We start from the raw sequence: 27670 nt of genomic DNA on the forward strand, positions 1-27670 counted from the left end.
AGACAAATGGTTTCTCCACGTCATTTTATTAGAATGTGTGACAAAAAGAACTATAAAGAACATGCCTAAAAATGCTGTACACAGTTTATGCTTGACACCTGCAGACACGAGAGCCAAAGTATGGATAGCAAGGGAGACAGGGGAAAGTACTGGGGTGGGCTGGGACCGCAGCGGCTCACACAGACAGACCGGGTCTCCACGATTGAGGTCCCATAACAGCGTACAAGTACCAAACTCAGGTCCAGCTCTTCTCTGTGTAAGAGCAAATGCCTCTGGGCTCAGTCTGAGTCACTGTCTGTCTCGGCTTCTTTCACATCCACACTGAATTTGTACTCCTGGTCACATCCCATGTAAGCGTCGCTCATGAAGTACAGAGTGTAGTTGTGGGCGCCAGTGGCCGGGGCCACAAAGTCGAGCTTCACCTGGAGAGAGCAGGCAGAACTCAGGGCCAGCTCAGACATGGGAAGATGGGGCTCGCCCTGCCCCATCTCGCAACACTGGGGGCAGGGGACACACTCACCTTGGCCTTCTGCTGCAGGGTCAGCCTCTTGATGGAGATGAGGCTATTCGACTTGGCATCTCCAATCACCACCCACCAGCCCTCTTCACGTTTCTATAGTGACCAAAAGCCAACAACGTCAGCACGTAAAACTTGATGGCCATGACACCAGGAGAAAAGTTACAAAAGTAAGAAAATAGAAACCAGAAAGGAAGCTTTCTAAAACTTCCTCCCGAAATATAATTTGATAGAACTAAGACTGGTATCTCACAGTCTTTTACTTAAAAGAACTCATTTGTTGGTTCTGGCTCATTTCCTCATCCCAAAGTACCTTCTCCCATTTAGTGCCGGACACTAAATCTGAGAGTCCACTATCAGATATCTAGTCTTTGGGGCCCGGCAGCTCTGAATTCCTCAGAGACCCTTCTAAGTAAAAGGCATATATGCCAGAGGAGAAAAACATGTTAACATGGAGGTAAGCCTGCCAGCAGAGAGGATCCAAAATGTAGGCCTTGCGTCTACCAAGGATCCCTCTCTGCTGGCCGCACCACTGTCAGAAAACCCAAGAATTCCATTTTAAAGTGCTCTTTCCTCAGAGCCTATTAAATAACTAGTCTGTAAAATTAAACATTATAGTGTATCTGGCTTCTCCTTTCAGCCTTCAATTATTCTCCCGTATAAGGGATCAGATTTCCTTTTTGGTGGTAAAGAACCAAGCACTGGAAGCTGAGTAAGCAGCTGTGAGAGAGGAGAGTGAAGAAACACCAACTAGAAAAGCCCAACTGTCCTGCAGGCTCTTTTTTTCTTTTTGGCCGAGCAGCATGTGGGATCTCAGTTTCCCGACAACGGACTGACCCTGTGACCCTGTGTTGGCAGCAGGGAGTCTTAACCACTGGACCATCAAGGAAGTCCCCTGGAGCCATTGAGGGTTAAAGACAAATGCTTCTTCACAGCCATGACGTCAACAACACCGCACGACTGGGGCTTTCAACAACAACCAGTCCCCTAAATTGCCTTAAAGCAAGAAAAGCCACCAAAAACTCCCACACAAAAAACACCCACGGCCCGAAGAGTAATCCTCAGCCTTGCGACTTCGTCATTACTCGAAATTTCCCTCCCTCCGTGACTATGTACCCTTGTAGCCCAGACTCTAGCCAATGGGTAGGGCCTCAAGTGGACCCCTGGGAACCCCCACTCCCAGGACGTACCTGTGGGAAGAGAGGCGCGATCACAGGGCCTGTAACTTCCTCCTCTCGCTCCAGCTGCACCAGCACCACAACTGGCCCGCCACTGTGAAGAGAAATGCAGGCACCCATCACGGCTGTGCCCAGCAGGGACCTGCGGGGGGGTGGGCCCACACCCGGTGCTCTCTGGCTCACCTGCGGATGCTGTCCTTGTCCACCACTTCGTAGGACAGCTCGATGTTGGGGTAGCGGTTACAGAAGCGGGCCACGTCGGCGATCTGGCTGTCAGACAGCTGAAGCAACGCGTTTCGCTCTTCATCTTCCATCTCCATGATGTCGAAAACACTCTCCACCCCCTGCAGCAGGTGTTCAGAGGTCAGGAAAGAAGAGCGAACACAGACTAGCAGCAGAGGAAACCGGCTCCAAAGAGCGGCTAATTTTACTTCCTGTGCTATCAGATCATGTAAAGAAGACACGGCTTCAGAAGAACACAGCCCAGAACGGTCAGGCTCCCTAGCACCTCCATGGCTAACACCTTCAGAGAAACCAGAACGAGAAGTCTCCCCTCCCACAGCCACCTCCAGTGCAGGACGCTCAGCTCCCAGGCTCAGCCACCCAACATTCCAGGTCCAGGCCCAGCTCACCTTGTCTGTGCAGCGTTTGATGTGCTCTGAGGTGAAGTGTGGCAGCTGTTTCAGGTATGAGTCCTTGGACCACATGGCCTGGGTGACCATCTGGGCCAACTCCATGGCTGCCAGAGCCGGGCTGAGCCACCCGTTGCTGGAGAGGACATCCACACAGGCCTGGATGAGCCGGATGGCCTGAACAGGGACAGGAGAGCGAGAGCAGGCAGGGTTGGAACCGCTGCTTCGCAGGCCACGTGGGCCCCCTCCCCTCCCCCCACACCATTCGATACCTTGCTAAGGATCTCCTCTGTATCCGACTGCAGCTCAGCACTCAGCTGCATGCGGGACAGGTGAGCCTGCAGAAGCAGGTTGGTCTTGACATGTGGGTCGTTGAACTTAGGGTTATTCAGCTTGTGGGGGACCTTCTGGGCCAACTGGAAAGTGGAAGAAAAAGAGCTGCTGGAGAACAGCTGACCCTGCCTGAGACCAGCTCTCAGGCCCAAAGCACCACCTGTCCCAGGCTCATAACCGTTCGAAACTCAGAGGGCTGGATGGGAGGCTGTGGGTGGTAAGGGTGGAGATGTGTGTGGAGGTGTGTGAGGGAGGTCAGTGGGGAGGAGGGCTTGGTGTTTTCCTGTGGTGACAGGGGGATCACGTGCTCTGGGCACACAGGTCAGGTTTCAGCTCCAAGGATGTTCTCCTGAAGCTGAGATGCCCTCACCTGCCGCAGGAGGTTGTCTTCATGGTGCCGGATGGGAATGTTCTCATACTCAGCCGCATTGGAGATGATCTCGATAAGCCCGCGCACCTTGGTCTTGGCATTCAGAGACATGCTGAAGAGCTCTGAGAAAAACAGGGAAGATTTGGGAGGAGTCAAAGCAGGCAGAGAAGGAGCAGAGAGGAGAGAGTTAACTCCTGGGCTAGCCCAGCTCTACCCTGTGATGCGTCCCTCTGACAAACACATGGGGCACCAGAGGCATCGTCATCTCTCACCCCCCGGGCTGCAGACCCTGCATAAGATCCCTCCAGCTCAGGCTCCACACAGACCCAGCCTCTGCCAGCCCTCACCAATGGTGGTGTAGTTGATGTAATAGTAGGCAGCGATCATGCCCAGGTTCAGAGGCGCCACGTCCATCTCATCCTCGATGCTGATGCACTTGGACTGCTCCAGGTCACTCAGGGTCTGTTCCACGAGCTCCGACAAGTGGTCAGACAGGTGACGATGGGAGATGCCTGTGAAGGTGAGAGGTAAGCGCGGAGTCACAGGGAGATGGCGAGCAAGGGCTATGAAAACCGCAAAAGGATAATGTGCTCCAAAACCACTGACCCTGCAGGTTGTAATAATTGGGGTTCTGTGTCATGCGGCGGTACAGAAAGGTCCAGGTGAGGTAGTCCACAGCATCCTGCTTGTTCTCAATGGTCTTGGTGACAATCTCAGCATTGAAGTGGTCATGCATACAGTGGTCCAGGTGAGACTCTACTGGCAAAGGCTCATATAAGAACTTTTTGAAGAAATCCTATGGGAAAGGAGACAAAAAAAAAAGAGTCAATGATAATATGGTCACAAAGAGAAGCCCAAGGGCAAATCCACAGCGGATGGCCCCTGAGTGACAGCCAGACACAGCTAATACAAAATGGAAGAAACCAGCTGCACAGACAAGGTGAGCTGGGTCTGGACCTGGAGACTTGGGCATGTATGCCTTTCCCCACTGGCCTCACTGGTTACTTCTGCAGTGGAGACGGGGGTACACCACGTCCCACAGGCTGAGCAGAGCACGAGGGACGATGGAACCAGCCAGAGGGCAAAGACCTCAACACACAGAGCCAACAGCAGTAGCCAAAACTGAAGGCTACAGAATTCTATGCAGCCTAGAGGCTTGTTACAAAAACGATGTGGAAAATAAAAGAGGCAGAAGTTGATAAGATGAATATAAAATATCAAGTAAAGACATCTATTGAAAGAGAAATGAAAGAATCGGTCCTGAGGCCGAGGATGAAAAGACAGAAAGGCCCAGGCTGACCTTTTTGGAGCCCTGGCACATGATGACGCAGCGGCCCTCGTCGTCCTGCAAAGGGCGGTTGGCGTGCCCCACCATCTGCAGCACGTCGTAGATGGGGTAATCCACGTACCTGGAGACAGGAGGGGAGAGGAGGCGAAGCTGCAGCCACAGAGACCCTACTCAGGAGGCTGACTCCCTCAACGTCAAATAAAATGCAAATATTCGGAGACGTGGGAATCATGGCAAAACTGTGTTTACGAGTTCCTGTGTTCAGGCAGTAGTTTCACGTTAGCTATACTTCACTTCAGTTTTCAAGTGTAAGAGACATGACTTTGTTGCTCGGGTCCTTGACCCAAAGCTATTACCCCATCTAATGTCAATAACCAAATAACTCCCTATTGAAGGACCTAATACGTTAAGGCAGGCTTCCCAACTTCACAACTATATAGTTCATGAGTGATCAAGTCAACCCAACGCAAAAACCAAACCTAAAGCAGGTTCACACATTAAAAATAAGTCCATATAAATAAAACCCTGGCTGGGGTGGGATCTCGGCTCGCTGTTTATTTCCCTAACACCTCTTCTTCACAATAGCAAGCTTCTGGCTCTGCAGACGTTCCGTTCATCTTAGGAGGGAGGGTCCTGTAGACGCAGAGCACAGCTGTACTCACGCGTGGATCTTGCCGTTGTAGTACTGGGTGTCCATGATGATCACCAGGTGGGCAGCCACATTCATGCCCCAGCAGAGACTCCGAGAAGCCACCACCACCTGGATAGCCCCTGAGCAGCAGAGAGAAGGAGGAGACTGAGCGCAGGGCTCACTGGGCGAGGCAGGACACGCTGCATCCTGGACAGGTAGTGGCTTATCTGTGCTACATTTCACAACTCAGAGCAAAGCTTGCAGTGAACAAGGTTTAATGACTAAGAGACTAACGCAGTACTACAGGAAGTGGCTCTATGTCACTGCTGCTCTGCTGGGGGGCTCTCTGGAGGAAACAAGGTCGTCCTGGAAGAGAAGCCCAAGCCCAGGGAAAGCTAGGCTCACACTCCTGTGTGACAGAGGGGCCTTGCCGACTGGGAAGTGCTAAGGCCAATGCAGCCGCGGGCTGGCTAGTACATGGCAGCAAAACCAAGCCCGGGGGTGCCCCAAACCAGGCCGATTCAGGGGTCAAAGAGTGACAGTAACCATCCTGGCAGGAGCAGCTCCACTGCAGCTCCACTAAGCACTGTCCAAATGGTAATACTCTGCACGAAATGCCCGACGTCGACAAGGGACAGAGGCCCACAGCCGCCCAAGGGAGATCACAGAGTTTTCTCCATCTGTAAGGCCTAACCACCCTGCCAAGTCTGGTCTCCATGGAAAACATGGCCAAAGGTCCTAGTCTGAAAAACCAGGTTCTGAAAGAGCACAACCTATGTGTCTGCCTGTTTTCTTATCCAGCAAGTAGGGGTAATATTTGTCCCACCTTCATTGAGAGAATCAAATAAAATACAAAATAAGCTGATACACGTTATGAAAATGACTAGTGTGCTTTGAGAGAAATATGACCCACGCCTGAAAGTTCAACACACATGGGCTTCCTAGGTGGCACAGTGGTTAAGAATCCGCCTGCCAATGCAGGGGACACAGGTTCAATCCCTGCTCCAGGAAGATTGCACATGCCACGGAGCAACTAAGCTCGTATGCCACAACTATTAAGCCTGAGCTTTAGAGCCCATGAGCCACAACTATTGAGCCCGTGTTCCACTACAAGAGAAGCCACCGCAATGAGGAGCCTGCGCACCTCAACGAAGAGTAGCCCCCGCTCGCCGCAACTAGAGAAAGCCTGTGTGCAGCAACAAAGACCCAACACAGCCAAATAAATAAATAAATTTATAAAAAAATTCAACACACAGCCCCCTGACACCCTTGGATCTAGTCTCACTCTGCACCTCAAAGCTTGTTCTCTACCTGAGCTGAAGAGCTGTTCCACCAGGCGCCGCTCCATGGGGCTGAGCCCCTCGTGCAGGTAGCCTACACCGTTCAGCAAGGTCTCCTTGAGCGTGCTGTCACTCAGCTTCTCCAGGTAGGGGATCAGGTCCTTCTCAGTGCAGTGCAGGAACCTGGGCGGCACAAACACCGACTCAGCCCAGAGCGGTGCCACCACCCACATACCCTTCCAGCTGGGCACCGCCCAGCCCCGAGCCAGGCTGGGGCCACCCCACCCCTGTGAAAAGAACACCCAGGAGGGTGGACCAGTCTCACTCAGGCCAACACTGCGCCCCACCCCGCAACGGGTCCCCAGGAGCCAGGCCCCGCCCACCTCTGCCGTTGGATGTCGGCCGCACACGTGGTGAGGATGTCGATGGCGGTGAGGCGCGTCTGCTTGCGAGACGGAACGAAGACGATGACAGGCTTCTTGGGCGAGTGCTTAGTGATGGCGTGGTACACGGGCTTGGCCATGGACAGCAGGCGAGTCTGCGTGTGGCTAATGTTGAAGCCCTGAGACCAAGGAAGGAGAAAGGAGGTTACAAACCCACGGAGCCCCGGACTTTGTGAGGCCACACGGGAACGGGAAGAGCAGGTCCCACCTGGATGTGCAGCTCCAAGGGCACGGGGCGCACGTTCGGGTGGAAGTTGAAGGTGGACGTGGCGCTGCACCCCAGCCAGTGGGCCACATCCTTCGCGTTGGAGAGCGAGGAGCTGAGGGCCACAATGCGGATGGGCCGCTCGATCTGGGAGGAGATGTAGCGCATCCGGGAACAGATCACCTCTAGGACAGGCTGGGAAGAGGGAGGGGAGTCACTGTAGGCCAGGTGCTTCCTCCTCAGCCCTGAGCTACCTTCATGTGCAGCCCAATACACTTGAAACGATCTCCTAATTCTTTCTAATTAGGGGCTCTCCCGTCTTTGGGTCCACCTTCTCCTTAGCCAATCTCCGCTAAGCGATGCTACTCTCCAAAAAACTACAAAAACATCTCAGGTCATCCTTTTGGAATAAGGTGACAGGCAGAATCCTCTTAGGAAAAGCCCCTAGTCTCTGGCCTCGGGCCCACACATAAGGCCGAAGGCCAAGGCTACGCTGCCGGTCCCAAGCCCCCTCCTGTGCTACAAGGTCAAGCCGTACCCCATTCTCGCCCCCGATAAGGTGGACCTCATCCACCACGAAGAGGTTGATGTTCTGGACGTTCTTGCGCTGCTTCCACCGCCGGGAAAGGATGTCCCACTTCTCGGGGGTGCTGATGATGATGTTGCCTTTGCCCAGAAGCTTCAGGTCCGTGCTGGTCTCCCCCGTCAGCAGCACCACCTTCTTGTTGAGTCTGTCCTGGAACTTCTCGTACCAGTCCATGTACACCTGGCAGGCGGGCGGAGGGAGGGAGCGCAGAAAAACATCAGGCCACGTCAGGCATCACTTCATTCATCATGAGAAAGACCCGAGAAGCCAAACACATAGACCTGTCGCCCTGCAGATCTCAAGCTAAATACTTGGTAATCACACACCAACCTTTAAGTGACCGGAGAGGTTTTCTTTAGTATACAACTGAGGAAATGGCCACCAGCAGGCAAACAATTTTGCCCCAGTTGGCTCTGCAAACTTCAGGGCTCAGAAAACCTTGATCTGGACTCAGAGATGAAAACGGTTTGTGGGAAAATTGGCACGTGACACACCTGCTCCGCCAGAGCCTCCATGGGGGTGATGTAGACGCAGCGCCCCTCCGAGTTCTGCAGCAGCATCCGCAGGATGGCGAACTCCGCGCAGATGGTCTTCCCGCTGCCCGTGGGGGCCCCCACAAACACGTTGTCATCGCTGTTGTACACGGTGTTAAACACTGAGAACCGACAGAGAGGCAGCGTGAACCCTGAGCGAGACTCGACAGAAGCCACGTGGGAAACTCAGCGAGTCAGTCCAGAGTGGCGACCACGAGGGGCAACGGCGCAGGGCCCCCAACTGCAGTCGGGCCTGCAACATCTCTCCCCTCACCTGCTCCTTCCCACACAAGAGGTGGAGAGGAAGAGCCCAAGATCAGGAGTTCAGGGCCCCTGGAGATTTGCAAGAGGACAACAGAAGCAAAGGAGACCAGGGCTTGCTCCTAGCTCCTCTGCCACTCTTCTCAGGAACCAGGATGCTGAACCAAAGGGAACGGGCTCCCCTCCCTGCTCCTCTAACCCTCTTCTGTTTCCTGGAAAGAGTCTAATACACAGAGAAGGTAAAAGCCTAAGCCCTGGCATCAAGACTGGGGTAAAGTCAAGTTCTACTATTTATTAGCTGGTTCAACTGGGGTGCCTCTCCCTGCCTCAGTTTCCTCATCTGCAGAACAGGACACTGGTGATAGTATCTCAAATAGTAAATCCCTCATAGGACTGATGGGAGGAATGAAAGAGAAAACACTCGGGATGCACTCTGCCCAGAGTACTCAGAACATGAGACATGCTCTGGGGACGCAGCTGTCGTTTACAGCAATGAGGGGGGAGGAGGCTTCAGTCAACGCTGCACACTCTGGTTCAATACTGGAGCCGCCCGAGCCTGAGAAATGACAGTGCACCACGATAAGACCTGCTCTACCAACCCTCCTCAGGGACACATGCAAAGCAGTGAAGCAAATCTTACAGTAACCGAGGGCTTCTGAGAACGGAAGCCGTCCTGGCTGCTCCAACAGTTGGCGCTGATTTGCTCCCACACCTGCCAAGCACCTGAGCCCCCTCCTCCCGCAGAACCAACCTGTCTCTAGGGAACCTTAAAAGGCCTCCAAAGGAACTGCCCACCTGGAAACAGAAACACCTACCCTGGGTCTGGATGGGGTTGAAGAAAGGAAATTTATCTTGGTAAAGGCTCTCAAAGGCACTGTTTCTCAGGGCAGACACCGGCAAGGGCTGCAGGTCCAGAAGCTCAGTTGGGGGTGGGTACTTCTCTGGTAGGATCAGATGCCGGAAAGAGACAGGCAGCTGGGTCTCACAAGCTGCCAGAAAAGAAACAGGAAGGGCAGTCAGCACACTGGGATCCCCGAGGCAGCACCCACACCACTCTTCCAACCAAGTCCAGCCCAGTACAAGGAGAAGACACTCATCTAACTGCACCGGGAGGACCTGACCCGGGGACCACGCAGAGGAGATGCACTCACAGAGCCAGCGGTCAGACACCACGCGGATGAAGTACTGAGGGGGCAGCGGCTCAAAGACGGGCACGAAGAACGTAATGAGGTGCTCGTCCTGGGCGTACTTGGCTTTGAGTAGGAAATACTCGTGGTGCAGGATCACCTCGCTGTCCACGTCCTCCACCAGAATCCAGAACGCCTCTGAAGAACCATGGACCTGCCCAGACGAGCACAAGTGACAGGAACGTGAGCCGCCGGGGACTCAGCCCTCCAATCCCACTCTCCTCAAGGTCCCTCTGAAACCAGGCCCCTGCCTCGCACAACCTGACCTTTTCATCCCACTGGAAGTCAGGCGTGATGGTCAGCTCCACCTTCAGGGTGGAACGCGTGATAGGCTGCAGGTGCACCGACAGCTCCAGCTTGGGGAACAGGTGGACGTATTTGTGGATGGTCTTCCCCATCTTGGGCATGCGGATAAGCTCCCCTACGAGGACACGAGAGTGCACAGGGCTGCAGCCCAGCCTGCCCAACATACCCGCGAACCCAGCCCTGAGGGCCCCCGAGGGAAATGGGTGATTCCACTCCACAGGGGCAGGCTCTTCCCTCCACTCTCAGTGCGGCCCCAAGGATTCAAAGCCTCGAGACCAAGAGCGAGCCTAGTACTGGCGGGGCAAGACCAGTGAGCCCAGGACGTCAGGGCACGAGGTCTAGGAACTGGAAAGCAGGTAGGCTTAGGGAGATGTCTGAGCTGTGCAGACAAGGGGGACGGCTTCCCACACACCTATCTCATTGTGATTCAGGTCATAGAGACGTTCGAAGGGGAAGTTTTTCTTCTCAATCTTCTTCACTACCTCCTCAGGGAGTTTCCGGAACTGGCGCAGAGGACACATGGATTGCCACCTGTACAGGAAGGAAATGGACCTGTCAGTCCCTTGGGTGGAGCCTGGAACAAACCACTCTCCTCACAGCCTCCAACAGATGATCCGTGGCCACAGGAGACACGATCACTAAAGAGACATTTACAGCTATGGCAGCAGCAAGACTTGAGAGCCAACACTCACCCCCACCCTCCTGGACTCCCCAGCTCCTCGTCCCACAAAGGGCCTGCCCCCTTCTCCACGTTCACCCAGGCGCACATTTCACACAACAGGGCCAGATTGGATGCGTTCTAAGGCTTTCTCACGACACCCTCAGCCCAGGGACCCCCACCCTGTGACCAGCTTCCAGCTCACTGGGCCTTACATGCGTTTGTCAATCATCTTGCAGAGGTTCAGGGTCTTGTCTGTAAGCTGCGCCCAGCCTCGGTTCAGGACAATTTCAAAGATGGCACGCATCAGGCGGCCAGCCGACTGGGGAAAGATGAAGCATTCCCCCTGTTAAGTCCCCACTGTCCCCAGACCTAATAATGCAGCCACCCTACACAGGGTTTCATTACCTCAAGCTCCAATGCAACAAACCACGCCAACCCAAAACCCAAGTCCCTCTGTCATTACCCACCCCCCTGCCCAGCAGATGCTCACTGACTCAGGACAGTGAGAGAAGTGCAGCTAGAGGTCACTGCCCAGCATTGTAACCTACCGCTCACTGCGTGATTTTAAAGCATGTGACTTAGGCTTCTAGCAAGAGTAAGGGTGCTAGTGACTTGCTCTGAGGGAGAGACCAAGAGTAGCTAATAAAGCCTTTTGCCATTTCTGGGTTTATTTAGGAGCCCGGCAGCCATAGTGGAACCACGGGGAAGCAGGCCCTGTGTGTTACGGATCTCCCCACAGAGCCTCCCAGCATCTCTCCGAAGGCCTCACCTTCCCACGTGCTCAACATGAGTAAAGCAGAGCAGCCACACCACACGTGCACCAGCCAACAAGCCACCTGTGGCGCAGCTCAGCACTCCCTCTCCCTCACTAGTGTCATGCCTACTTCTCACCAGACACACAGCACACAGGGGATGCGAACTCATCAGAGGCGGCACAACTCTGCCCTCACCTGGGTAACATATACCATGTCGGCCATCAACGCAAACCCCTCCAATTTCAGCTGCGAGATGAAAGCTTGGAGAAGCACGTTGATCTGGAAAAAAGCAAGGTCAGCCAGAAGGAGGCTGATCACTGAACCATGTAAGAAAAGTGAATCACGTTACTGCTCTGGGTGTCCATGCCAGGTGAGATCTAGAGCCCTTGATTTACAGACATTAAATAACCGTTTACTCCATGTAAAAAGAACATGTGAGAAGGACACAGAAACTGGGAAAACTGAGCAGATTACCAAGAACAAACCCAAATTCCAGGTTCGTCTTTCGGAGATGGGCTCACCTTTGCACTGGGCTCCTCAATGCTCTCCTTTACAGGGATGGGCACCCTCTCCAGCAACTTCTGCAACTCCAGCTTCTCCTCCTGCCACAAGAAGGAAACAGGTCAAGGAGAAGCCAGGAGGTCAAGGAGAGAACCATCCAGCAACGTGGCGGTGGGTACCAACTTCCAGTTACAACATGCTGGGCGGACTCACCTCTCTCACGGTGATGTTCTTGAACTCTGAGGACAATGAGAAGACTCTGAAAAGCTCAATCTCACTCAGGGTGGGCTTTAGCAGCTGGTTGTAGGTCTGTACCGTATCATTGGTAATGTAGTAGTGGCTGGCTATACGGCCCAGTTCTGTCACCTACAAAGACAGAAGATTCAATCCAACACCGACCATTAACAAGCGTCAACCTCTCACTGTGGACAACAGGTGCCCACTGGATGAGCTCACAGCATTGCAAGTGCCTGGCCCAAGCACGGGAAGAAAGATGGCCCAATAAACTGATCTACAGAGACTTGTTGCCCACACAGAAAAGAGAGATGAATCAGCTACCACAGCTCAAGATACAGAAAGGAAGCTCTGTCAGACTGTATACCATTTTAGAAGTTCCTAGGTTCACAGGGCACAGTCCAATGCCACCTGTTTTTCTGCTGTTCCAAGCAATGGGCAATTAGGCAGTACTCGAATCAAGAAAGCAATGTGAAAAATCGTCTCCTGGGGCTACAACTTCTGGGGGACCTCCGTCCCTCAGTCCACTCACCTGGAAGTTGCCCGTCTTCTTGTCGTACTTGACCAGATTGTTCTTATCCAGCATCAAGGCAGCAGTATGGACAAGATCCAGTCGGCGCTGGTCCAGCAGGGGATCTCCCTTGAGGTCATCATGAGAGATGCCATAGAGGGTTGGGGATCGGAGCATTCGGATATACAGGTAGGCATAGCCCAGCCAGTTCACCGCATCCTGTAAGAGACAGATTATGGGTCTCAGCATGGAAAACTGATGTCCACATGAAACGCTCCCACAGAGCACTTAGAAATTAATTCCCAACTATGAGAATATATATCATGCTGTCCTGTGAATGTTTATAATATTTCATTATTAAGAAGACAGAGTTCTTTCTCAGATTTTGGCAACAAGGGGAACTGTCAGTCACACACCCAAGAAGCTTGAGAGCCTGCTTACACTGAAGATGTGGGGCCAGGGTCCGAGGACCCCAGTGCTGGGGGCTATAGCATGATGACCGAGACCACCCTGGCCTCTCTGAGGAAGAAAAGAGGTGCCAAGGACAGAGCCCTCCCCTACCTTCGCGTTCTGGACGTTCCCCAGCACAATTTCCGCATTGAGCATGTCGGGCAGCTTTGATACCATCTGGCTCTCAATAGGAAGCTGCTGGTTGAGGAGGGACAGGTAGTACTGCAGCTCCCCATGAGAAGTGATGAGTATGCCTTCGCCCTTGGTGTCATACTGAGGTCTTCCCGCTCGTCCCAGCATCTAGGTCAGAGACAGCAACCAAGAGGGCTATGGCCACAGAGCTACTGGGTCTGATTCCAGGCTTCTACTTTATACAACCTCACCTTCCATCTGACATCTTTTGGGCCTCCTATGTATAAAACACATGCTTCTCCCCCCTGAAAATAAACTCAAAAGTTTCATACCTGCAGGATGTCCAGTGCCCCCAGTTCTGTCCAGCGCCCCTTCTCTGGACTGTACACCTGGGTGCCTTTGATGATGACGGTGTGCGCAGGGAGATTCACACCCCAAGCCAGGGTTGCTGTGGAAACCAAAACCTACAGAGGCAAGGCAAGGTAATAAGGAAAGAAGGCATTACCACCATGGGTTAATATCCTCGACTTCTTTAGGCAACTGGCCTCAGAGCGCCTAGCAGAACCGAGGAGGGTCCGGTACTTGTCAATGTAACACCAGAATAAAGAGGAAAGGAGTCCTTGGGTTCCTCACCTCTTCAAGAATCAACTTACGGTTACTAGACAATTAAAAATATAGACTCTCCTGCGACAGGGAATGAACAAGGTCCTGACTTTATGAGGCCTTGTCTGATGATGCCTGGACTCACCAACAAGTTTGCTTTGCTGTGGGTCTCAGATGCTTTCCTAAACTCACTCATCTTCCTTCTTGCAGGACGTGAAGAGTCGGGAGAGGTGGCAGGACGTTATACTGACTGTACCTACCACCACCCCCTCTGACCTGGGTTACCTGAGCCAGAAACAACGAAGTACCAGGTGCAAACATATAGCACAAACCTCCGATGTTTCCCGTCTCCTCTGTCCGTGCTTTTGCCCACACTCACCTGAATGTGTTTATCAGCAAAAAGATCCTCTACAAGTGTCCGGTCAACTCTGGTCATGCCCGCGTGATGAATAGCAAAGCCATAGGGCAGGAGATCCTTCAGCTCCAGGTTCTGTGGAACAGAAGAACAGAAGACGAGGTGAGCCTTCCTGAGGGAACTCTCCCAGAGACGAAGCAATCTGTTCAGCAGAGAGTCTGCCCCTCACCTAGTCCCCATAACCACAATCAATCAAACCTCACCCCGGGTGAAACAGCACCATCATGCAGCCCTGGAGGACCGCCCAGACAACTCGGATTGAGCCAGTTACCAGGTAGGAATGAGAGCCGGGCCTGTCTCGCCTCACCTTGCACTGCTCGGCTTCCGTCCGAAGCACTTCTGTGGAGGCCGAGCCTTCTCTCAGAAACAGACCCAGTGTGTCCTTCTCCAGGCACATGTCCCGGATGGCCCTGGCTGTCTTCCCAGTCTCCTTCCGGGAGTGGACAAACACCAGCACCTGAGTGGAAGCCACAATGTGCCACAGTCAAGAGACACAGCTGCAACAGCCACCCCCACAGCCCTGGGGAACCAGCAGCAGAAGCAGAGGCTGTACCATTATCAGGTAGAAACTGAGGTCCTGAAGAGGGACGATGGCGGAAATACACACTGGCTCAGAAACCTAAGAGAGCCCACAAGACCCAAAGCAAACAAACCTACCACGTACAGTGACGTACAGTGACGAGGAGCCTATAACTGGGAAATTAACTCTTAGCACCCTATCTTTAACAGCAAGTTTATTTATTTTGTTTTTTTGGCCATGCCACTTGGCTTGAGGGATCTTAGTTCCCCAAAGAGAGACTGAACCTGGGCCTCAGCAGTGAAAGTGCTGAGTCCTAACCACTGGACCGCCAAGGAATTCCAAACAGCAAGTTTAAATATAATATGGATGCAAATTCAGGAATCTTAATTAATTTGTGTTCAGGTACCTGATGAGATTCTAAGCTGCTAAAATGTTATACAAAATAATGAGCACCGGCCTTTATAAACCAACTTAGGAAATAAGTCTCAGTATGAGACAGGCACTATTTTGTAGGAAATAAAGTGCTCCAAGTATTTAGCTCCAAGAAAAGATTTGTGTCTTCATCTAAATTCTTATGCTTTTTATCAGACAAAAATATTCAGTGTTCAGTGCTTCCCTGCACAGTGGTTAAGAATCTGCCTGCCAATGCAGGGGATATGGGTTCAATCCCTGATCTGGGAAGATCCCACGTGCCGTGCACCACAACTACTGAGCTTGCATGCCACAACTAGGAAGCCCGGCGCGCCTAGAGCCCGTTCCGCAACAAGAGAGGCCACCGCAATGAGAAGCCCACGCACCTCAGCGAAGAGCAGCCCATGCTCACCACAACTAGAGAAAGCCCATGCACAGCAACGAAAACCCAACACAGCCAAAAATAAAATAATAAATCTTCAAAAAAAAAATTCAGTGTTCAATTAAAAAATTATATCATACATCCTAGTAAAATGCCCTTTCACTAATTTTAATTTTCATCTTTATTTTTATTATATTTTTAGTGTAAGCCACCTGAATTTTTTATGGAAGAACCCTTGATAATATAGACAGACTGATTATTTGTGCCTGGTGATTTCTTTTTTTCAGAGTTTTTAAGTTACAAATTCAACTTTTTTACTGGCTATAGGTTATTCAGGTTATCTATTTCCTCAAGACTGTTTGGTAGTTGGTAGTTTTTGAGGAATGGGCCCATTTCTTTTAGGTTGTCAAATTTATGTGTAAAGTTTCTCACAATATTCCTTTAATAACCTTTCAAAGGTAACAGATTCTGCAGTGACATCCCACCTCGTTTCTGGTACTAGTGACTTGTTTTGTGTCTTCTCTATCTTTGTCAATCTTGCTTGATCATCAGTAAGTCAAAAACTCAAAACAGAGTTAAAGTATAACAAGAAACCATAACAGACCTGATTTTTTCCAGCATGTTCCATGATTTTCTCATAGACAATTTCATTCATGATCTGGAAACGCTTGATAGCTTTTTTCTCCGTGATGCCCACATAAGTCTGTTCTAGAGGCACTGGGCGGAAGCTAGAAGTTCAACAGTTAAACAAATGAGGCTTTTAGCACAAAATCACTGAGGAAATAAACAATCCCTTTCACTGCCAAGGAGAGATGTTCCTCTTCTAGGATTCATATCACATCAAAACCCAAAGGCCATTCTAAAACCCAATCTAATAGAGCTCCCTGGAAAAGGAGGAGGACAGCAGGAAGGTCACCCTGGTTAAACATCTCCCAGTCTTTTCTTATACCTGTTGTCAAAGTAGAAGAGGCCCTTTGCAGGATCCACACGCAGAAAGGTGGCCACATCTTCGTAGTTGGGGAGGGTGGCGCTAAGGCCAATGAGTCGGACATCCTCTTGGGTCATCTCAATGTTCCGGATGGTCCTGGCCACCAACGCTTCTAAGACAGGACCCCGGTCATCGTGGAGAAGATGGATCTCATCCTAAGGAATGGGAGGGCAGCAAATTACCCGTAGGACTAGAGCCATGTGGCCCCCTTTCCTGAAAGAAGTCCCATTTTGTAGGCACACACCTAATATGCCAAGTAAAGAAGACAAGAAAAGAGATCCCAAGCAAGGGAAACCCAAAGGATGTGATAATATTCACTGTGAAATACCCCAAGAAATAACACGCTCCGACTATGAGCTGCTTTACTGCGGTTCACTGCAACAATGCTTTACAGTAAGAAAATCTGACACTTTGGGTAATGAATTCATAACTCCACTCAAAGACAAATTTCTTCACTAAAAATGAAGCTTCTGAACAGACCATATTTATATCAAATAAGGTGCTGCCTCTGGGCAGTTATCTTTACCAAGAACAAATTATACAATGCATCAAAAGAATTCACACAGCCTAAGGCAGTGCTTCTCAAGTTTCAGCAGGCATGCAAAGGCAGGAGGGAATCTTATTAAAATGCACATTGTATTTCAGCAGGTGGGAGTCGGGTCTGAGATTCTGTCTGCATTTCTAACCAGACTCTGAGTAGCAGACTATAAGCAGAGGTTGGGCAATCTTTTTCTTAAAGGGCCAGAGAGTCAATACTTTTGGTTTGTGGGCCACACAGTCCCTTACAAATGCTCAATTCTGTCACTGCAGCACAAAAACAACTGTGAACAACACATAAACAAATGGATTTGGCTGTGTTCCAATAAAACAAAAACCAGGGAGCTCCCTGGTGTCCTTATGGTTAGGATTCCGGGCTTTCACTGCCGTGGCCTGGGTTCAATCCCTGGTCCCAGAACTGAGATCCCACAAGCTGCGTGGTGCCGCAAAAAAAAAAAACAAACAAAACAAAAAACCCAACACCAAAAAACAAAAACCAGTAGCCACAGATTGTCAACCCCTGCTCTAGAGAGCTGTAATTCAACATACAAGGTCTCCTTTCTGCTTTCCCAGACAACCTAAAGAAAGTACACTCAGACTTGGTCATTCCTCCCTGGGTGCTTCTGTGTAGATGGAACATAATATTTGACCTCTAACTCATTCTTTCTGAAAATGAATTATTTACTTATAAAACCCTTTGTTCTGGGAAGACACAAGTAATTTTTTTGTTTGTTTATATTTCTTTCAAAATATTTCAGACATAAAGAAGATACAAAGACTAATATGGCAAACACCGTGCACCTACTGGAAAATGTTTCAACTCGGTGCAGATTCTCATTTAGCAGTAAGAACAATAATGACAGTAACTGATATTACAAAGACCAGTGACTGGAAAAAAGGCACTGAAGAAAAGCTTAGCATTAAATTTCAGCAAGCCCTCCTCAACCAGGCCAGGGCTCCAAGTTCCCACAAGGAGTCCTGCTCACCAGAATGATGAGCCGCACGAGCTGGGTGTAGGTGCGCTCCCCACCCTTGCGGGTAATGATGTCCCACTTCTCAGGGGTGCAGACGATGATCTGAGTGGCACTGATCTCCTCCTTGCACAGCTGGTGGTCGCCAGTCAGTTCTGCTACAGTGATGCCATATGTGGCCAGGCGCTGGGTGGAGGAGAGCCATGTCAGGCAAGAACGCTTGGAGGGCCCTGGACTCCACACTCAGTCTGTGAAGTCTGAGTGTGGGGTATTAGAAGTATCAACCCATCAGGGAATATAAGGTGTATGAGATCAATCATATGAACATTTATTTCTAAAACAAATTCAAGTTTACACTCGGGCTAAGGAAGCAGAAAAAGGCTCTCTGGGAGCTCTGTACATAAGAGGGGGAATGGAAGCTTGCAAACAACAGACCTGGAATAACACTAGGCCTATTACCAACCACCCATGTGAGTGATTCATAAATACTCCAGTAATGCAAATGATACCAACTGCAGAAAACTGCTAAGGGGAAGATTAAAAAAATGATAAACCCTTGTAAAAGTCCGAAACAGATTCAGGACTTTCTTGCTTCATAAACACTCTGTACTTGGGTCAAGTTCCACCTTTGAAGGAGGAAAAAAACATCACACAAGGCATTCCGGGAAAGCCCTGATATAAAAAGCAGTGAACCACCAGGCCTGTCCCCAATACTTTGACAGCTGCACCCACTATCTTCTGGAGGAAGGTTCTACCCCCTTACCTTTCCAAAACTGCCCACCATCTCCTGCACCAAAGACCGCATGGGGGCAATGTAGATGATCTTGAAGTCGTCCACGTTGATAGTGCCGTCCATGTTAATGTGCTTCCCTATCTCTCGGAGCATACACATCAGGGCCACGTTGGTCTTACCGGCACCCTAAGGGAGGTCAAGGAAAAGAAGGCCTGTGTACCTCACTGCCCCAACTTCCACAGGCTTATCACCAAACTAGAGCATGTCCTGGGAATTTTATCCTACCATTTATCTCTTCCACCAAAGAATAAAGAATTAGGAGATAAGGATGGAGATGAACAATACACCGCATTCCATTCCATGAGGAAAAAGCAGGCAGGCAGTGCTTACAGTAGGAGCGCAGAGCAGCAGATTCTCGTCCGTCTCCAGCGCAGCACGGTAGAGCTTACTCTGGATTCGATTCAGCGTTTTGAAGCCCTCAAATCCAGCCTGGGCATACTTGGGCAGCTTCTCCACTGGGAGCAGTTGCTAGAAAACAGGCCACACTTATCCCATGAGCAGCATGTGGTTTTGCGAGATTGCATCTCCCAGCATCCTCCCTGCATAACTCTCCACTGAAGGCCAGACCAGAGAGATCAATATTATCCCCTGGGCTCAAAATCAAAATGGGACAACTCTGCAGCAGTTTCCACTTCTGGAATAAACTATCTGTAAGATGAGGCCACACTGTGCTCAGTGGGTGGAAATCCAAACGAAGGGAGGTGAAGAGCAGAAAACTGAGAAAAGCAATGCACTCACTTCTTCAGAGCCGAAGGGCTTGGGCTTCAGAGCAGGCACGTGCACCTCTTCATAGCCTTTGCGCTGGCGACGGAAGGATCCATCAGGAAGCTGACAGCGTTTGTTGGCCATGAAGTGGCTCCCCTGGGTAAAAACTAGGTCCTCCAAGTCCAGAACCTGTCGCGGAGCCAGTGCCTGGGAGTATGAAAAACAGGAATACAAAGGAAGTGAGCTAGCTGAACAAATTGAGTTTCCATCCCTCACAGCCCTGGAAATAGCCCTGGTACCTACCTCTCCACCCTGGTCCAGATCCATGGTTTCCAGATCTGTGTCCATCCGGGACTGACGCACTCGCTCTCTCCGGGACCTCTCCTCCTATGATGGGAAAAGACAGAAAGATTAGCAACGATTCATCACCATCCTAGCTTCTTGTCCTTTTCAGTCCCTTAGCGAAGCTTGACTCATGGGTGCTGACTAGTAAGTCCTGAAACAAAAAGGTGGCCCTTTACATTCAGACACTTGCCATGGGAACCATCAGGATGATGAAATCAACCCGCTTTCAAGGGACAATACCCCAGGGTTTCAAAAGTGGACGTTCAACAAGTCAGTATCAAGGGCTATCCCTAAGGGACACAGTGTCAAACACACTGCAAACACGTACTGTGTTCCTGTACTGTCAGTAGACACCATGACCTTTTTTTTCCTTCTAGGAGTTTTATGTCTTCAGGTTTTGCATGGAAGTTTTTAATTTATTTTAAGGTGGTGACTGTAGATGGTATGAGAAAGGAATCCAAAGTGATTCTTCTGTATGTAGCTGTTGTTTCTACGCCATTTACTGAAGAGGCTACCTTTTTCCCATTTGTGTATTCTCACTTCCTTTGTCATAGATGAACTGACCATATAAGTGTGGGTTTCTTTCTGGGCTCTCACATCTGTTCCATGGATCTATGTGTATTTCTTGTGTGCCCAGGCCATACTGTCTAGACGATTGTAGGTTTATAGCCTAGCTTGAAATCAGGCAGCACGATATGTCCAAGTTCTGCTTCTTTCTTAAGATTGTATGGACTGTTCAGGTTCTTTTGTGTTTCCATATACACTGTGGAATTCTTTGTTGCAGTTTTCTGAGAAAATCCATTGGTATTCTGAGAGGGATGGCACTGAATCTCTGGAACCATGACTTATTATGTGAAAACAGCGAAGCGCCCAGGTGCTGGTGACAACAGCAGCAGGTCTCTCGACCACACCAGCGTGAAGGCGTTGATTCCACTCTGTACCAATGAGCAAACTCAAAGAATCTGGAGAAATAACTCACTTCTTCAACTTCCTCCTTTAATAGGAATTTGGCTTTATGCTGCAATCTTCTAACTAGTGATTCTTTTCCAAAGCAAATACACTAGCTCAGTTATCAGACAGATAAACCAACCGAGCCCTTACCCGAATCAGATCCTCCTTCTCCGTTTCGTGGAGCTGGTAGAGGAACTTGGACAGCTCGGGATCAGCTTCCATCTTTCCCATGATCCTTTCCTTTTCAGCTTCACTCTGTGCACTGGCCAGCAAGGTACAGTATAAAACTGCCAACGGCAAAAGGAAGAAAGGAAAGGTGAGATATAAAATCAACCTTCAACCCTGGGGTAGAAAGAAAAATAAATGGAACAAATGGTGAGGCTATGAAAGCAACGCATCCTCCATCACACACACCCACAACACAGAAGGGTCCACTGTATTTACTCACTCATCATCCTGTGCTGCCGCAACACCTTAATAAAGTCAAAAGTGTTGAAACCAAGGAGCAGAACCAGCTGGTTCTCACACTCCCGGTCGTCACTGGCTGTCTGCAGAGAGAAGGTAACACCACGATTGAGGACACAGCCATCAGCTTCCTACTCTGTCCCATCTGCTAAGATACACTGAACACAAAAACGTTATCCCAGCCGTACCTTCAAAATCTCCAACACTTCATCTGCCTTCTTTTGCGACACAATGGCATCATCATAGAAGCGACTGAGCTGCCGCTGGAGCCAAAAGGCATCAATATCCCGGGGATGCAAATCCTTCTTCTTGGAACTCATCAGTTCCCCTGAGGCCACGAGCTACAAGGTAACCAGGCACTGAGCTCACTCCGTCTCCCTCTGCCCCAAGTGCTTTCTCAGCATCCTGCAGCAAAGCTCTACCGGCCATCCACAGCCTATCTTCTCCTGAGGGCTTTCCGGGGAGGGGGCGGGGGGTGGGGGACTGTATATTGAGTTCATGAGCATACCAAACCAACCAAGATTTCATCAACACATGCCTTTCAGAAGGAGGGTGACTGAGACTGGCTGAAATCTTACGAAAATCAAGACACTAGACGTTTATCATGGCTCACCCTATAAAAAGGGTAGCTCAATAAGTAATATATAATGGGACCTAGGTATGGGAAAGAAGTCCTACACCCAAAATAACCTGCCCTGCAGCAGCGGGCAAGAGCAAGCTGTACTCACATTAGCTGAGAGGGTGCAGCGCACCACAGCCTCGTCCCCTTCCATGTCGTCATCAGATGCCTCCTCTCGAACCTCCCCGTACACATCTTCATCACCTTCCTGTGGAAACAGCCCCAATCCCAACTCGTGACCTGCAGCTGACCCTGGTATCACCAGAGAACCTCTCCCTTGAGTCACTTCAAACAAGCTCCATGGTTAGAACAAAGACTTCTGCAGTGAATCCAACAGCTTACTGAAGCCAGGATCAGCCTCATTCCAGAGCACATTTAACGGAAGGACCAATACGGAAGCACACTTGGGAAAGCACACAGTGACCAGAAACGCAGAGACCACACTTCGTTTGCTCACTACTGTCTTTACTCACACACCTGCCGACCCTGTGTACTGAGCACAGGGTCATGTTAAAAGCAGGTCTTTAATAATAAGCGTGTGTTCAACGAACGAATGCTCTGAGCAAAGCTTTCTTTTAATTTGTTGCCACTTAAAATCATGAAGTCCTACTAACTCTACTGCAGGAAGGGGCTCAGCAGTCATCCATTTCAATCATCTCATTTGACAGGTGGAGACACTAGAGCAGAATGACCTGCTGGATATACAGGACCAAAATTCAGCCCTCTCGGCTCCAGTTCCAGGCTCTTTCCTCTGACTCCCCTGTGCTATCCTTTCTTCCTGTCCTAGTTTATGATGTTTCAAAGCTGGCATTTTACCTTTCAGGAGACAAATACCCACTGAGAACTCAAATGAAACTTCGCACATTTTTTCAAGTGTCCCACTTGTTCCTATTAGTTACATTCAAGAAACTCTAATTAGATGGTAAACCCCAGTGGCTGCTGCAACTGTTACTTAAACAACCATGTATTAAGTACGCCCATGCTCTTGGGCAAATGTGCATTTTTTCTGAAACTGGCAGTAGGACACAGTACTGAGAAGAGGGAAATTATCACAATAAGGTTAGAATGTAGTAAAATGTGACAGCATATTCCCGCAATGAAGTGCATACTTTACTTATCTTTTTTCTTTCTTTTTGCTGATCCACTTGGTTTATCTTCAATTATTATATCAACTTATAAGTTCAAATTTGCTTTATAAACCAAAAAGATAGCCACAACAATTTTTCAGCAAAATACTACTTATGCCAAAATCTGACACTGATACAACACCATAAAACTTACCTGGCTTAAGTCAGGGAGCTTCTTTACGCTAGAATTGGTCCCCTTACCTTAACAGCAACAACAACAACAACAAAGACGAGACTGGGTCTGTTTGCTCGTCACTTACCTCCTCATCAGACTCAAACTGTACATTCACACCATATGTCTCGTCAATGTTGTCATCTGAAACAGCGAGGGATTAGAAAAACACAACACAGAACAGTTAGCGAAATGAGGCACCAGAGAGCTAACTTCCTCCCTAATGGCCTGACTTGCCTCGACTCAGGACAGACCTAAGGTCTAAGGAATAACAGACAAATGATCAACATAAGAGAACCTTCTGTGCTGCCATCACTGAGGCCTGCTCCAACCTGACAACCTCCACACAGCCCAGCAAGCCCACTCAACCACTTGCACCCCACGCCCTGTCCGGACCCTATCCAAGTTTTCTCCCATGTTCATTCAATAAAAGTGTCTCAGAGTAAGAAATGGCTGCTGGAATCTAGGGGTTCTGATGTCCATCAATTATAACTCCTCCAAAAACACCAAACAGGTTATAGAGAGATGCTTTAATGACTGAGGCTAGATCATGTTTAGGGGTCACCGAGCAGCCAGTTAATACTGTCAGGACACAAAGAACTCACTCACCCATATTCTGGATTTCCTTGTCTCCACCATAGTCTGTGATCTTTTTGCCCAAGTTCACTAGCACGTGGTATCTGGTATCATCTGTCTGACCCAGCAGCAGATCAATCTCCTTTCTTCTTTCCTTGTCCCGAAGCTTTTCATTCTTTAAAACGGCTAGAACTTCATCAGCTGCCCCACAAAGGATATCACGTGGCTGGTGGAAAAAAGAAAAAATTAGAACAATGAGACTAAGATAACGAATATCACTGACCAGCTTTGTATGACAACAGGATGTAAAGAGCTGTAACTCTTCAAAATCTGCATACCAGGCTCTGACCATTTTCACTAATGTTAATTTAAAAATGCTACCAAGGGTCACACAATTGGAGGAAGCCTCATCTGTTTCAAAAATACAGGTAAGTGGTCTTAGGGAGATGGACACGGCTTCCACAGCAGTCTGCCACATTACTCCAGATGGTAGAGGCACTCCGCAGTCCTGCCCTAGCCTGCCAAACTTGCGGTAATTCTTTACCCTCACCTCCTCTAGCAACCACCTCACCAGAGTCTCTCAGAGACTCACAGAGGTCCTTAATCTAATCACATGCGTAATGTGAAGAGCACAGATTCTGGACACAGACTATCGGGCTCATACACTGGCTCTGCCAAACACTACCTCTGTGACTTGGGAAAATTACTTAAAGGACTCTTTGCCTCACACCTCTCTTCCATAGAATGGAAAGTAAATATTAATAGTGCCTAGTCACAGAGCTAACGTGAGGAATGAAAGAGAGAAGACATGTAAAGTGCTCTCCCGTATAAAGTAGGAGCTCAGCAAACATTAGCCACTTTCGCACTCTGCTATGGCCCACACAGGAAAATCCACAGACAAGGTTCCTCTGGCGCCTCCCAGCCGTGACCTCCTCCCTCTCCAAAACCATGGCTTCACCCTCTGGCTGCCTCACCTGGTCCCCAAGGGCAGCCTGGATGAAGCTGAGCAGCACTTCGTAGGTCTCCCGGGTCTCCTTAGTTTTGGGCTTATAGATGATGCCCACCATCTCATCGATGCCCTCTGAGAGCAGAGTATAACCCTTCATCTTGTTGATGTCATGCCGGTCCTCATCACGCTTTCTTCGCCTAATGGACAAAGTGTGACGCTGAACAGGCAGAACCTTCCTTCTCAAAGGCAAGACTAAAGCAAGTCCACCCCACCCTCCTCCCCTCGGCTTCATGACACACAGGTAATATTTAATTCACACCACAAATCTGTACCTCAGCAAATGATTCCCATTTGGCCTTAGTCACTTGCAGGAGTATTTCTTTACAGGAACACAGTAACAGAAGAGGAATACTCTGTCATTCTCTCACTAAATGAACTAAATGTTACAATCGACACCCTCCTCATTCATTTAAAAAAGACAACCCCATTATACTTTATGTGACAACATCATACAATTGGATTTTGACTCGTTTTTTTTATCCCTCAGACACATTTTCTTTTTCTTGCCAGAGAACTAAAGCTCCAAAGGAATCTACTAACATGGATTCCTGGAAAAGAAGTCAAACCTTGCAGAGTGGAGGAGCAATGATATGTAACTCATTTCAAACACAAATGCTTTAATCAAAACCCAGCCTATAGGGACTTCCTAGGTGGCGCAGTGGTTAAGAATCCGCCTGCCAATGCAGGGGACACGGGTTCCATCCTTGCTCCAGGAAGATCCCACATGCTGCGGAGCAACTAAGCCCGTGTGCCACAACTATTGAGCCTGTGCTCTAGAGCCCGTGAGCCACAACTATTGAGCCCATGTGCCTCAACTACTGAAGCCCACACGCCTCAAGCCCATGCTCTGCAATAAGAGAAGCCACGGCAGTGAGGAGCCAGCAAACCACAACGAAAAGTAGTCCCTGCTCACTGCAACTAAAAGAAACCCCACGCACAGCAACAAAGACCCAACACAGCCAACACATACATAAATAAATAAATTTAAAAAAAAAAACAAAAAACAGCCGACAAATTTTTGAGACTTCACCACGAGAGAGGAGGAGAACAGAGATGATTAGGGTCGAAAGATAACAGTAAGATAAAGTTCAACGATTTTTTTTTTAAGTTTGGAAATATATCACTCTCCAAAAGTAAAAAAAAAAAAAAAAAAAAAAAACCCAACAAAAAAGCAAAACAAAACACCTGCTTTTCATGCTTGAATGGTAGTTTATAACAACAAAAGTGGAAGCAGGCAACAGCAGAGAAGAGAAGTAGGAGAGTAATAAAAGAAAAGAGTTACTGGGACTTCCCTGGTGGCGCAATGGTTAAGAACCCCCCTACCAATGCAGGGGATATGGCTTCAAGCCCTGGTTCAGGAAGATCCCACATGCTGTGTAGCAACTAAGCCCATGCACCACAACTTCTGAGCTTGCACTCTGGAGCCTGTGAGCCACAACTACTGAGCCCACGAGCCACAACTACTGAGCCCACGTGCCACAACTACCTAAGCTTGCGCACCTAGAGCCCATGCTCCCCAACAAGAGAAGCCACCACAATGAGAAGCGCGTGCACACAATGAGAAGTAGCCCCTGCTCGCCGCAACTAGAGAAATCCTGCACACAGCAACAAATCCCAATGCAGCCAACAAATAAACAAATCCATTTATTTGTTTAAAAAGAAAGAAAAAAAGAAAAGAGTTACTGAGAAAAGAGTTTACCAAGAGTCTTCAAAATACCATGAAGAAAATTAAGATCTCTATGGATGAGAAATGCATGCTGGAAAAGGATCTAAAAGTTGTTTTCCACTTCAGGTACACTTGTTAAGGACAAAGAACCTTTCAATTCTTATGTTCTGTTTTTAACTTCACTAAGTTGTTTTAATGCCACCGATGACTCACCTTGCACCAAGCAATTCAGCAAAAACACTGATCAAATGCAAAGGGAAAATGGACTTCGGATCTGAAGAAAAATCATTTTCCCCTTGGTACTCACTTGGCTCTTCTTTCCTCTTGCATCTGTGGTTTGGTCCGTTGAGCCTTATCTCCCATCCGGGTGCCCTCCAGCTTCCCAACCAGGGATAGAACCTCTCCTGTGGGCTCATCACGGCGAGTCCGGTCAATGAGAGAGCGGTCAGCTTGGAGGACAAGATTCGAGTTCTGAAAAGATCACAATATTATGAAAGTTCTCACAGAGGCAGGGCTAATTCCTGTATCACAGAGATACCAGCTGATAACAAAGAAAGAACTGGAACAATTAAGTGCTGATGATCACTAGTCGGAATAAAGATGTTTTCCTTAAGAAGCGCATCGTATAACTTGCGCATGAGCCAAGGGCAATCAAATGAGTAGAACAATGCTTGCTCCTAACACTGCTCATAACAACTCCGACCCCGGAAAAGTGTCGTGCACGTTGGGGATGACATATGGAAGGGGGCGGGAACAGCGCTGAGGGGACAGGGGACAAACACTCCTAGCAGAGCATTCAGGCCATCTCGCTCGCCCCAGTCACCAGAGAGGTTATTCCTATCGTCGTGTACCCCCACCTCCGCCGGGATCTGATTTCCCTTCGGCTTTAGCGGTTCTCCCATAGGCCTTCAGACAAACTCCCTTCCTCAGCCTCCCGCTCCCCACCGGACTCCCCAGCCCAGAGCCCTCCGCCGAGCCCACACGCACCGCCTTGTACTCGTACTGCAGGCTGCGGGCGGTCACATCCGCCATGGCCGCGGCTGCTCTGGGGGTCTCAGAGCCCCGCTCCCTCTACCTCACGCTACAAACGGCCGCCAATCTCCACTACCGCCGCACCGGAACGACGCAGGAGAGACGCACAGGAGGGAGAAAGAGATGGGCTCCCTTCCGCTTCCGGGTCGCGCACCGGAAGTGAAGGCTGGACATATCTCCTGCGCGTGCGCCCCAATATTCTGCGACCGTGCGGGCTCGGTGGGTGGGACCGGCAAATCCCGGGACCCTCGAACGATGGTTCCGGGCTCACGGCCTGTACTCTCGCCTACCTCGGACTCTGGCCTGTGGCGTGCAAGACTTCACATCATAGCGAAACGTATGCCCGCTTAGCCCCCTGTCCTGTCCCAAGCGCTTTTCTACCCACGTAT

The 27670-nt window shown here is 49.7% G+C and overlaps 1 protein-coding gene across 1 annotated transcript; it reads right to left on the reverse strand.

The window, feature by feature from the left end:
- Positions 1-14: 14 nt before the first annotated feature.
- Positions 15-27413, reverse strand: SNRNP200 (small nuclear ribonucleoprotein U5 subunit 200). Its single transcript, XM_057740519.1, has 45 exons — positions 27237-27413; positions 26557-26720; positions 24549-24720; positions 23608-23800; positions 23087-23142; positions 21809-21907; positions 21269-21421; positions 21064-21163; positions 20766-20902; positions 19623-19706; positions 19353-19526; positions 18945-19082; positions 18585-18740; positions 17837-18007; positions 16275-16468; positions 15930-16053; positions 14320-14469; positions 13977-14087; positions 13327-13458; positions 12974-13162; positions 12434-12631; positions 11881-12033; positions 11688-11768; positions 11362-11445; positions 10624-10730; positions 10163-10281; positions 9711-9865; positions 9409-9598; positions 9073-9246; positions 7958-8118; positions 7416-7643; positions 6881-7072; positions 6613-6791; positions 6261-6412; positions 4981-5089; positions 4331-4439; positions 3637-3826; positions 3378-3542; positions 3031-3152; positions 2600-2743; positions 2328-2504; positions 1879-2039; positions 1708-1789; positions 521-613; positions 15-422 (listed from the first exon to the last, which is right to left on the reverse strand). The coding sequence occupies exons 1-45, from the start codon at positions 27279-27281 to the stop codon at positions 279-281; spliced, it is 6411 nt and encodes a 2136-aa protein (XP_057596502.1). The 5' UTR covers positions 27282-27413; the 3' UTR covers positions 15-278.
- Positions 27414-27670: the final 257 nt, after the last annotated feature.

Source organism: Hippopotamus amphibius, chromosome 7 (assembly GCF_030028045.1).
Source record: "Hippopotamus amphibius kiboko isolate mHipAmp2 chromosome 7, mHipAmp2.hap2, whole genome shotgun sequence".
NCBI lineage: Eukaryota > Metazoa > Chordata > Mammalia > Artiodactyla > Hippopotamidae > Hippopotamus > Hippopotamus amphibius.

Bases quoted from the DNA above. Each gene is read 5' to 3' on its own strand.
- SNRNP200 (XM_057740519.1), bottom strand. From the start codon at position 27,281: ATGGCGGATGTGACCGCCCGCAGCCTGCAGTACGAGTACAAGGCG. The intron at 3,153-3,377 runs GTGAGGGCTGGC...TGTTTTTCTCAG, and splicing joins CATCAACTACACCACCATTG to AGCTCTTCAGCATGTCTCTG. The intron at 423-520 runs GTGAGTGTGTCC...TGCTCTCTCCAG, and splicing joins CCCTGCAGCAGAAGGCCAAG to GTGAAGCTCGACTTTGTGGC.